The sequence below is a fragment of the Sorghum bicolor genome, chromosome 9, assembly GCF_000003195.3.
Source record: "Sorghum bicolor cultivar BTx623 chromosome 9, Sorghum_bicolor_NCBIv3, whole genome shotgun sequence".
In the NCBI taxonomy this organism is placed as follows: domain Eukaryota; kingdom Viridiplantae; phylum Streptophyta; class Magnoliopsida; order Poales; family Poaceae; genus Sorghum; species Sorghum bicolor.
Window position 1 is genome coordinate 39,851,296 of NC_012878.2, and position 12,536 is coordinate 39,863,831.

At 42.6% G+C, this 12,536-nt stretch overlaps 1 protein-coding gene across 1 annotated transcript; it reads right to left on the minus strand.

Annotated features, from left to right (window-relative positions):
• On the minus strand, nt 1,540-2,586 carry LOC8066778 (protein EARLY RESPONSIVE TO DEHYDRATION 15). The gene is made up of 2 exons (XM_002440853.2): nt 2,107-2,586; nt 1,540-2,015 (listed from the first exon to the last, which is right to left on the minus strand). Exons 1-2 carry the CDS (start codon nt 2,393-2,395, stop codon nt 1,819-1,821), a joined length of 486 nt encoding a protein of 161 aa, XP_002440898.1. The 5' UTR covers nt 2,396-2,586; the 3' UTR covers nt 1,540-1,818.

Sequence of the window (12,536 nt, forward strand, 5' to 3'; positions counted from 1 at the left end):
TTGGTGATATAAGTATATAATCACGTATAGGAAAAAAGTGAGATATGCCCAAATTTATTTTTGTGGTAGTGCAATAAAGAAAACATTGTAATGAATGTACCTTTTAAAACAGTTTCAAATAATGTGGAGTGACTACATATTACTGCTTGGTTCCAAATTGCAAGTTGTTTTAACTTTGTGCTAACTCTTATGTCATATATTCTCAAGTTTTAGCTAATTTTATAGAGAAAATCACAGACAAATATTTATAATATCAAACTATATACATTAGATACACCATGAAATATATTTAAAATTATTTATTTGACATTGTTGATGTTGATATATTATTTCATAAATAGATTTCATTAAGGTAGAAAATTTTGACTTAGCAAATTGAAAAATCACTTAGGTCAATATTCTCTGTCCAATTTCGCTGGTTGTAATTTGCTTGGTGATTCATGTCTTGTTTGTCCTCTTTTCCTTTGTGCCTCCTTTTCGGATTGGGCCGTCCATTTTGCTTGACTAAGATCTAAGCAAATGCAATATATCTAGAGTATTTGGCCCGGTTCAACTTCGTTTTGTTTTTAGCTTCTCCCTTCTTCGGTTCTTCCTCTGCCGCAGTTCTTGGGCCTTGAATATCTTTGGACCCAGCTCGTGTCGTGTTGTTTTTAGTTCTTGTTCTTTTTTTTTTCTTTGCACATCATCGGTCTCAGAAATGTGTAACTTGAAGATTCAGAATTACTGGTACAGGAGTAGCAATAGAAAGGGAAACAGATATGAAATAGTTGTATGCAGTTCATTAGAAGGCCTAAAAGTATTATTCGAATAATATGAAAAGATCATTGCACTCTGTAAATCAAGGTCTTGTTTAGTTCCTAAAATATTTTGCAAAAATTTTCACATTTCTCATCGCATCAAATCTTGCGACACATGCATGTAGCACTAAATATAGACAAAAGAAATAACTAATTATACAGTTTACCTATAATTTGCGAGATGAATCTTTTAAGTCTAGTTAGTTTATGATTAGACATTATTTGTTAAATACAAACAAAAGTAGTGCTATTCTTATTTTACAAAATCTTTTAGAAGTAAACAAGGCTTGCTTGCAACTACAGAAGGCACTGTACTAGTGGTACTATTGTAACTAACGTCTTGTTTAGTTACCAAATTTTTTTGGTTTTGGATCCCGTAGCATTTTCGTTTTTATTTGGTCTAATTCATATGCTGCAAGATTTGATGTGACGAAAAATTTAAAAAAATTTAATGTTTTGGATAAACTAAACAAGTAGTTGAGGAGGTGAAAATTTTTTGGATACTATAGTATTTTTATTTTTATTTAATATTATTATTTAACTATAGAAACTATGGCTCAAAAAATTCATCTTACAAAATACATGTAAACTGCAATTAATTATTTTTTATCTATATTTAATGTTCATGTATCTGCCGCAAGATAAAATACGATGAAAAACTTAAAAAAATTTTAGGTAACCAAGGCCTTAATCAAATTCGCTGTGGCTCCTGAAAAAAAAAATCACGCCACAAAGATGATGCTGAAGACGGAAGCTAAAAGTCTGACTGCATGTTATTGTTATCATATTTACACAGTACAGGGATGAGCACAGACAACGCAGCAGAGGATCTTCCCATTCGATCTCGAGCTGAAGCAGAGTCCAGATCCAGAAACTGCGCAAGACGAACACACCAAAGCAAATTGCAAGATTGGAAAAGGAAACCTTTTTTTTTTGGGGGTGCCTAGTTTTTCCTGTGCCAAGATCTGGCACCGAGCAGCCGTCGGCGGATGGACGCGTGCGCGGGAACGGATCGGGTACTTCAGCGCGGCTGCTGGATGGGGCGGGGGCTCACCCTGGCGCCGGCCGCCACCCTCCGCGGCGCCTTCTCCGCGTACCTCGGGGCCTCCGGCGGCCCACCGTGCGCCCGCCACCACTTGTCGATCCCCCACGCCGCCACCTCGAGGCCTCCGCCGACCTTCTTACCAGCCCCGGCCACGCCGCCCTCCCGCTCGCTCTCTGCTCCGCGCGAACGCCACGATACCACCAAGTCAGTGCCAAAGTTTTACTTGTAGCAAAGACAGACTCACAGACAGGCACGGCGGCTTACCTTGGCGCGGGGCCGGAGCGGAGAAGAAGTCGTCGGGGAGGAAGCCGTCGACCTCGGCGTCGTCCAGGTCCTCCTCGGCGTCGAGCAGGCCGAGCGCGCCGTACTCGCGGAGCCAGCGGTCGCGGAAGGCCGGGGAGGCGGAGACCAGGCGCCACCACTCGGGGGAGAAGTCCTCCACCTCCTGCTGCTCGGGCGTCTGCATCAGGCCGCGGTACCGCACCCCGGAAGGCACGAAGGGCTCCGCCCAGGGGTTCAGCCTCCCGCCGCCGCTGCCGCTCACAACCGCCATCGGCTTCTTGCCGGTCTTCCTGCTGCTTCACGCGCTCGCACTCCTCGCAGCTGCCGCTGTACTACCAGTGTCGCGCGTGGTTTGGGGACGATGGGGACGGTAAGGGACGATAATGAGGATTTTTTATTTATTTGCCACTCTTAAGTGTGCCAACTCTGTATGTGTCAATGACATGTGGGACCATATGAGTCACTGACATGTGGGTCAGGAATGGCAAATCTGCAAGAACGCACCATAAGAATGGCATGTTGGTGGCAAATAACTAAAAAGCCCCGATAATGATGGTATTATAACAGTGACGCGACGGGATCTTTTGGGCGTGACGGGAGACCGCCGATCTTATCCGTTGCGGCTTTTGTGAGGGGCAGGCCCACAGTATGATGGTGGTAAACTGGTAATTGTCCGTGGTATTTGTTTGTTTTGCTTGTTTTTCCAAAACGATAGCCGCTGCAGCGGATAGGATCGCATAGGGACGTGGGGATAGGATAGGGACATGGGCCCCTCCCCACTGGCCGTCAGGCAAGGGCCGTCGTTCCGGGTGAGCGTGACTCAGGGGGGAAGGATATTGGAAAAAGTTTTTAGAAATTAATAAATAAACAAATTATATATTCCGTTAAAAAACTGCAAGACAAATCTATTAAACATAATTAATCTTTTATTAACACATGTGAGTTACTGTAGTAATTAAGGCTAATTATAGTTAACTAGGCTTAAAAGATTCGTCTCGCGATTTTCAACCAAACTATGTAATTAGTTTATTTTTTATGTACATTTAATGTTTCATGTATATGTCCAAAGATTCGATAGGATGGATGAAAAATTTTTAGATGGAGAACTAAACAGGGCCTTATTAGGGTTAGGGCTACACGTACTACTTCCTCGGTTCACAAATAAATGCACGTCTCATCTTCCGAAGAGTCAAATCTTTTTAAATTTGACTAAAAATATAAAAAATACTAATATTTATCATGCATAATATGCATCATTAGATTGAACATGAAATATACTTTTATAATATACTTATTCGCAGATAAAAGTATTGATATTATTTGATATATTTTAGTCAAACCTAAAAAAAGTCGCTACGTTATTTATATAAAACACATAGTTTATACATGTTTATTCTTTTATTTATTAAATAGACAATAACTTATTAAAACTAGTCTAAAGGCCTGCGGTCTTAATAAGGTATTTTCATAAACACATTAAACTTAAATTCACTTAGTCTAAAGGTCAGCGGGCTTCAATACATTTAACACATATTATTAGTCCATCTAATGTCCTAATTGAATTCGCATTCATGCGCTATTCGTTAATGCTTAGCTAGATCGACTATTTAGCCGATGCAGGATCCATGAAGCACGAACAAGATCTATCTACTTTATCATGATCAGATTTGGGCTAATTTCCAAATTAGTTATGATTGAATAGATATCTTAAACACAGAACATGTAACAATCAAGGTTAATGGATTAGTTAATATAAATTTAGTCGATTATTCTTTATTTAGCACTTATTGGAATTTGTTACGACAAAAGTGAAAAAACTTAATCTAATCCATCAAACTTTGATTGCATGAAATATTATTATAATAAATAAATCATTAAGTACAAACAATATTGGTAACTTAATGAATCTACCAAATTACCAATTTGATAGAGCTGATAACTAGCTTAGATCAATTCTTTATAAGAGATTGAAACAATACAACCTCAAACAAGATCTAAACCGATAACTAGTTCAAATCAAGCTTAACACAAGTTCAAATGATGCAGCCATGCTTAACTAGATATGAACCATGACAATACTCACAAGCAAACCGAAGATCGAAATCAACCTATATAGCTCGATTTGTCAAAGGTCTTGTCGAGATCTACTCTTACTCCTACTTTAGTGGCCGGAGCCGAGAAAGTTTTGTATTGAATTGTCACATACTTTTATAACGGACAGGTTTTTGGTATTTATAACCCGAAAATCTAATCATATGTCCTAAGATCATACGATTAATAAAAATAAAAGGTAACTTGGACTCCGATCCTTTCTTATAATGAAGTCCGACATGTCTCCCTTTGTATCTTATCGTGGCTCAACACATTCCGATCGACTATCTTCGTCCAAGCTTCTATTTAATCGATCTAATAATCGCCACTCTCTATTTGACTCTGTTCGCCAAAATTTGGGATTAACACATGCCCCCCATTTTTGGATAAAATTGATTTTATTCCAAAATTTTCAACTATTCGAATCAAACCTTGACTGACAATGACACATTGATGACTCCGTTTGTTACTCTGTTCTTCCCTGTCTGCTGGTCTTAAAAACTAGGGTTTCCCTCCAGAGCTATCCCAGACAAAAATTCGAAACCCAGATGATCCACACACCTCGACGTGATTCAACATCACCCAAGCAAGCTCTAATTCGGTGACTTCTTCAAGTCAATAGCGTAAATCCACAATATTCCCAAGGTGATTTTCTTCTTTTCACCCCCTCTGATTTCTGTTGCTCCTTCAATGTTTTCTCACTTTATTCTTTACTTTCAAAATCTCCAAAACTATATCTTCATCCTCCTCGAAGACAATCTGCACAAAATCTTCTTAGGCCCTATGGACAACCTAGATCCAAGCAGAGTAATCATCGCTGAAACCAGCAGAATTCCTTTTAAGCACTCCTCCATGCACCCAAATCTTTGGGACAAGAAGCCCACCATAAGGAATTGGCCATCTATCATTCCAAGTCGGAGGGATTGGTTGATCAAGGTATCAACCAAGTAAAGAACAGACTGGGTAACTCGCAATTTAGACCATTGCATCTCCTTATCCCTCTCTGATATCAAGAAGACTGAACTCATGGTCAAAGTTGCTTGTTTCTTCTGGTCTAACACCTACAATGCCTTCATTTTCAGACAAGGCCCAATGTCTCCAACTTTAGCCAATGTTCACATGTTGACTAATCTCAATATCACAGGGCAAATAAATCCCTTCAGTCTGTTAGTGAAACCCTCTGGCAGACTAGAAAGTGTAAGGACTGAGCGCTGGTACAACTATATCAACACTTCAAAACTGATAAGAAGACCGTAACTGATAAAGAACATATAACTTTTTTGAACATGTGGTTGGACAAATATGTCTTTTGTAGGCAAGCTTGTGCTCTAACATCCAACTATCATACTCTGGTAGAGAAGAAAGCAGCTAGTTCTAAAAATCCTCTTGGCAAACTTCTTCTCGGAGCTTTGTACATTCTTCTGAATAGAGTTTCTCAATGCCTAATGAAGAGTGAAGTCGTTCTAACAATCACAGACCCTTAGTGGTTATTGTAATTGTTGCTCAACCTTCACCTCCACAAGTTAGTGGCTCCGGAACTAACCAATCTCACTTTTCTCTCCTTGCAATACCTAGAAGAACAAGAAGAGCAACTACCCAGAGACCAAAAATTTTACCGACGCATGTCATTTGGTGAAGCAGCATCGGTAATTACCATCAATGGATCAACTGCTTATTTCTTCAAGCTCTTCTATACAAATTTCCCAGAGGTAGTGCTAGACTGGTTTGTATATCTAGACATCCCAGAGTTTGAATTCTATTATCTTTTAGATTCCAAACCATTTTATAGTGATGTTGAAGAATTGAAGATCCTAAGCCACTTGGTGAGACCAAGTTTGCTACTAGTTGAGGTCAGGCATGGCAGAGAAAAACCTCCAACTTCTTATGAGTTCTACTGTCCTTCAATAGTAACCAGACAGAGGGGTTTTGGTCAACTACCCCCAGGTTTATTCTTTGCTGATAAGCTAAAACCAAGGGAAACAGTAACCAACTCAATAGAGTTTAATAATATCCTTCAATTTGAACAAACTGCACTACTAGAAGCTATCAATGGATGGAAAGGTATTCCCTTTACTTCTTTAGCTTTTGATCATTGGTGGCAAGAGTGGAGCCAACATATCTTGAGTGAAGCAACATCTATCTATTGCTTCTCCCTAGATTCAGACTTTCAAGCAGACCTTAAGGTGTAATCTCATATATTTGTTCCTTCAAACTTTATATCTCATAACATATCTATATAATTTTCTTTTCCTGCAGGATCTTATCGGTCTAACTCCTCCACTAGTGAATTATGACACATGGTGTAACACCCTAGGTGTTAAGCATGCACTTAGTCTCATAAACTCATCCATAAGCATTCTCATCAAGCATAACATCACATGAGCATGCCATTCATTCAAGTGTGATTTTATGTGCTTTATTTCATATGAACTAAATATGATAGAAATAGTATGCTTATTCAAAAACCCTTGTGATGCCTAAAACAAGTTGAAATAGGTGTTAGAAGAATTAAGAGTAATTTTGTGAAATTTTTGGAGCTATGGAAATTGAGGAATGGATTTTATACAAAATTCCCTAAAATAAATTAAATTGAAAACATAGAACTAGTTTTGGTGTGTGATTCAAATTCTGTTTGGAATTTGAATTTACATGTTAAAGCAAAGTTGTAGGGAATTTTGTGGAAACCTTTCTTCTTTTTACTCCAACCCCTGAAATGATTTGCAAAGGCTTCAAAAATCTTATTTGAGCTTTTTGGAGAAAAGAAATTTTAAAAAAACAAAAAGGGGCAGGCGCTGCTGGGCCGACCGCCTCCCTTTCGGCCCAGCCAAGCCGCGCGGCCCAGTTTCCCCCTCCCCTCTCCCGCGCGCGGGCGCCCGCCTTGCTCCACCCGACGCCGGCCACGTGGCGGCTGTAAGTCGGCGTCGTGGACGCGCCGCTGGCCGACCGGCTTACCCCGGTCGGGACGGCACCCTGCCCCCCCAGGTGCAATTCTGTCCCCGCGACCACCGCGGCGCCATTGCCGGCCAGCGCTCCGCCTCTCGCCGCGTTAGTGGCCCTTTCTTTGCGCCAAGACCACCGCCGTGCTCGTCTTCGTCGTGGTAAGCCCCTGCGCACACTCTACCGAGGTGAAAACCCTTCGCGAACCCTGAATCTCTCGCCGGAGTTCGCCCGAGCTCATCGGAGAGCTCCGCCGCGTCGGAACTTCCCTGTTTCTGCCCCGTTTTGCCTGTTCTTTAGCGCGTTAGGTTCGGGGTGAGATGAGGAAGCGTAGACGGTACTCCGTGCGCGCTCTACTCCACCGGAGCGGCCTGGCCACGGCGAGCAGCGCCGCCGTGCCGCCACGCATGCCAGCGGGAGTGCTCCGACATCCTCCGGCCGAACCAAGGGCACCCTTGGGTGCGCCTCACTGCGGGGAGCACGTTGGTGCTCATCCCGTGGCCGGAGACCTCATCGCCGACGAGATCCGCTCGTCGGAGGTGCTCTCCCTCTCGGTCACGCTGACCAGTGGGGCCGGGGACCCACTGTCAGCCGCAGGGGGGACCGAGGCGGGTAGAGATCCGGGTGTCTTTAGTGTTTTTTGTTCCGGATTTGAATTTGTTTTTCAGAAAATAATTTCCAGAAAATAGTTTAAATGGTATTAAATCTATATCTTGAGATCCAGGACTCCAAAAATGGTGAAATAAATTGTAGTGTGTTCTATAATTCTAGATCTACAGTTTGGTGTGGTTGCATGTAATGTTTGAACAACTTTTCTGTACAAATATATTTAATCCATGTTTGTGCTGAAAATTGGAAAATGTATAGTAACTAAAGTATAACTCAGAAAAATATGAGACTTGTTTTGTTGGTTCTGCATGGATGATTGGCCTTTGGGAAAAATATGTCACATATTAGTTGCTGTATAAATTTATTTATGATGATTTAAATGCTTGCATGTCAGTGGTTTATGATTTTTAATAAATAATTGGATCATGCAATTAATCTAGAAATTTTTGTGGGTATTTCTTATGTCAACAAGTAATTTATAAAAATATGAAATCTGCTGTTTGACACTTAGACAACAGTAGGGTATTTGTACTTAATTATATTGAATAATCTTGTAATTTTTGTAGCCCAAAATAAATGTCCAAATATTCTGAGAAATTTATGGTAGACTTTCTGGTTGACTAGTAATCTGCAGTAATTTTTGTGGAATTTATTGATAAACAGAAACATATGCTACTATTGTATGTGCAAAAGTGATTAAATAAATTAAGAATGGTTGTGCATAAATTAAATAGAATAAAAGGGTGTTTGGTGTATCTTTGAAGCATCATGTTAGCTTGTTGGTTAACCATGAAAGCAATTGGTAGAAGAGAATGCAATAGATGCTCAATCCAAGTACATGTTCTTGGATGATGATGTTGACTACCTTGTAAAAATAACCACCTATGTCATCTATGCACCATGTCATGGTCGTCTGGTACCCACTTGCATAAGCATTGCACCTCGGGCATCTCGCACTCCACTCATGAGCACACATACATCATACAGGCTCGCAGGAGAATGAGGTGGGACCCAAGGAGCAGGAGGATACCCAGGAGTAGAAACTTCTGGGAGGACCAGAGCAGGAGAAGAGCTGCAGGAGTGCCCGGACCACATGCCGAGCACGTTTGAGAAAGGCAAGCCCCGGAGCATTCTAAGCCTCCCAATTCTCGCTAACTTAATTGTTATATTATGCATGTTCTACTATGTTGCATTTAAGTGATAGGAATTGCTTGACACCGTTGATGCATACTTACTCCTTGATATCACCCCTTGTTTATCTATCTTGTCCTATGTAGATAAGCACGGAGTCTATGCTTAGCTTGCTTAGTCCGGTAGAAGTCGGGTGATTCCCTGTCACCTGCGAGATATAGGTGGACACCTGTTTGATTAGCCGTAATGCTATGGAGAAAGGTAAACAAGTGTGGAAAGGAAATTGAGACCGGGCAGGGTCTTATGGTGGGGTTGACCATAGTGCCCCTGCCTGTGTCGATTAAGGACCGATCGTTGACGGCCCTCTTGTCATGTTGAACACATACCTCACACTTAGCTAGAAGGATAAGTCGTTCCGACCGCGAAGCCTGAACACTATTCGGGCCGGGAGTCGAGCCGCCATGCGCTGTATTGGTGATGGTTGAGGAGAACGACGAGGGCGCAACGCGCAACCTTGATATACCTTGGATACCTCGGTCGCCGGAACAGTCCTCGGGTACTGGCGGTGCCTGCCGAACCCGCGAGTTGGTCCTGGATAGTGTAATACGTTGATCTGTAGCTCACTTGATCAGTGAGTGTGGTTTGTGTGGGGAATAACTCGCCAGCTGGTCAGAAATCGATTCGAATCGCCATCGCTCCTGGATAGTGAGCACTTGACATGAGCCCTGTCCTTGTAATAAGGACTATGGAACACTTGGGTTATGATGATTAATGTTTATGAATGCTATGATGAGGTACCATCATATTACTACATTTGTTTGAAATTGTACAGGTGCAAATCTAGATGATAGGTAATAATACCTAACCTGAGCTAATTAAAAGAAAGGAGATTACTATCAGGATGTACTTCTAGTGAGTGGTGCTTTTCGCAAAAAGTCTCAGCTACCCCACTATACAGCCTTCATGATCCTTGAAGAGTCTTTATTTTGATTTATGTCGGGTAAGTCTAGCTGAGTACATTCTCGTACTCAGGGTTCTATCCCCATGTTGTTTTGCAGATGGGCAAATGTACTATGGTTATTGCATCCTCTGCCTGCACCCAGCGATGGGTGATGACTAGACCAAGGGCGATGGTCACTCTTCCTTCTCTTTTGCTTTTGTCGGAATGATCAAATTATGGCACTGTATCAGACTAAATGTGTGTGTGTTACTTTCAAACTATGAAGCTTCCGCTACTTGAGAACTTGGTTTGTAATAACTTTAAGTACCCTGATGTATTTGACGAATGATGCGAACTGGATGTAATTGTGAATGGTGACCGCTGAACTTATTACGATATTGGCTGTATGTACGATATGTGGTTTGAAATCCTTTGAGATTTCACGGACTACCGGGATTATATGGGCTTAAGCTCGATGGTTTGACTGTGCAAATGGTCACTATTAGGCTTAATCTCTTATAATTTGGGTGGTTCTGTTACAGCTGGCATCGGAGCAAGGTTTAGCGAGTTACTGTTCATAAGCATGTTCTAAACTAAACTTAAACCGGTTTAATAAAAGATTATTCTCAATTAATGATAATCAAGGTGTTAAAATGAGTTTTTGGAAAACTACACAGTGTGCCATGGTCATATCCTTTATGCCCAGTTAAGAACTCTAAGGTGGCTAGTTAAGTACTGACTTGGGGGTTATGCATCATATTTCTATTTCGTCGCTCATACGGCGTGCAATAGTATGAGTGCCATTCATTTGAGTGGTAATGTATGGATCAATTCTTCCTCTACGCCTCGGTAAGTGGGAGCTGTGAGAGCATGATCCGATACACTGCCGATCTGGAGAAGTGATCTTAGGTGCTGTGTCATGCACACATGTTTGGTGTGCCTGGGAACAGTACCGCATGTTGGGAGATTCCGTCCTGAGAGGCGATGCCGTCACTAGGGCGATGATGTGGGTAGAAACACAACATATGCATGGACGTGGTGTGTATGTGTGTGGGGTGTATAGCTTTAAATTCTTGTTTTGCATGCTCATACTGTGGTTGGGCTGAAATGAGTTTTCTACAGGTACGCTAACCACGTTCTCGCCTAGAACGCTAGTTACATTATGAGAGAACGTTGTGTGCCACCGCATATACCGATTAGTGTTAACTTTTGTTTTTAAGTTTGTGAGATCGTAAGTTCGTGCATGCATCATGTTTACTCAATATCATTGCTTACTTCCTCCCCTTAATTAAATCTGTCCCAATTTCAATTAAGATAATAAAAGATAATCCTCAGTCTTACTCAAGGTACTCTATTTGCAGCAGATGGCACGCACTAGGCTCACCGCTCGCAAGTCCACTGGTGGACGGGCCCCTCGCCATCAGTTGGCAGCTAGGAGCTCGCGTCATAAGAGCAAGTTTCTGGAGGAGTTTAGGATGCCCACCTTACTTCGGAGGGTGCTCAGTTTGATGGGGTATCCTGAAGGAAGGGAACCTCGCTACTATTAGAACAAGGAGCAGCTTGGTGACGGGACCCTAGTGGGGATCGAGGTAGTGGTCCCTACCAGTGGAGGTGACCCCGCCTGGGGTGGCTGGGTGTACGAGTCCCGCGGTACCATGCCTTTCTAGGGTGCCAGCAGGGCAGCTTTTGCTGTTTTGAGGGACATCATGGAGATATTTCCACAGGAGCTGGCCCACGCCTTCGCTGGGGTGTTTCCCCGGGGTGACCCCTACACTTCGGTGTGGGATCAGTCCGAGGTGAACGCTCTGGAGAGGAGTGCGGATGAGGATCAGCATAGTGACAGTGCAGCTATGAGTGCTATGTTCGCTTTGATGAAGACCTATGGGGGTCTGGAGCGTTGTTTGGGACGCTTGTCTGGGTCCCTTCTCACAGTTCAGGATGAGAAGCATCAGTTGCAGCGTGAGTTTGACACTGAGGTTAAGAGGTTACAGGCAGAGTTGGCCCGCGTGACCCGAGAGAGGGATCAGGCAGTCCAGAAGAACAGTGAGCTGAGTCAGGACCTGCTCGCAGTGAGAGAGCAAAGAGACAGGGTGACCACCGCTCACAGGAACTGCGAGCGCATGCTAGTTCATGTGCTTGATCAGAGGAATGAAGCCTGGCATGAGGAGGACACCCTGAGGGCCCGACATCTAGAGCTTGAGCAGCAGCTAGCTAATGCTGAGGAGTACAATGAGAACCTGCATGAGGAGATCCACCAGCTGCATAACCCGCTCCACCCTCACCACCTACCTAGAGCAGCTCAGTTAGACTCTGAGGATGAGATAGATGAGGATCCAGAGTTGGAGGCAGCTGCTAGTAGAGATGAGGACAAGGAAGGCTCCGACATGGACAGTGACCATAGCGAGTAGATGGTAGAGCTCTAGAGCTAGTCCTTCTTCTTTTGATGTTGTTGTTTCATGGCATGTCTTGTAATCTATTGGATCTTGGATGTGTAAAACTCTATGCGATGACGCTGAAAGTCCAGTGTATGTATGCTGGCAATTTTGGATGTATGCGAACCTTGTTGCTCGAATGTTAAGTAATCTGTTAGTGATGTTGTGTGTGTGGATGATGAATTGTTGTGCCTCTGTTTATTGTGCGAATTTATTTCCTCAGTAAATTCAGTACGTCATAATTCTACATATGTCTACCATTGATGGCAACT

Coding starts and splice junctions, on each gene's coding strand:
- LOC8066778 (XM_002440853.2), bottom strand. CDS start 2,395: ATGGCGGTTGTGAGCGGCAGCGGCGGCGGGAGGCTGAACCCCTGGGCG. Junction 2,016..2,106: donor CGCTCCGGCCCCGCGCCAAG/GTAAGCCGCCGT, acceptor CGCGCGGAGCAG/AGAGCGAGCGGGAGGGCGGC.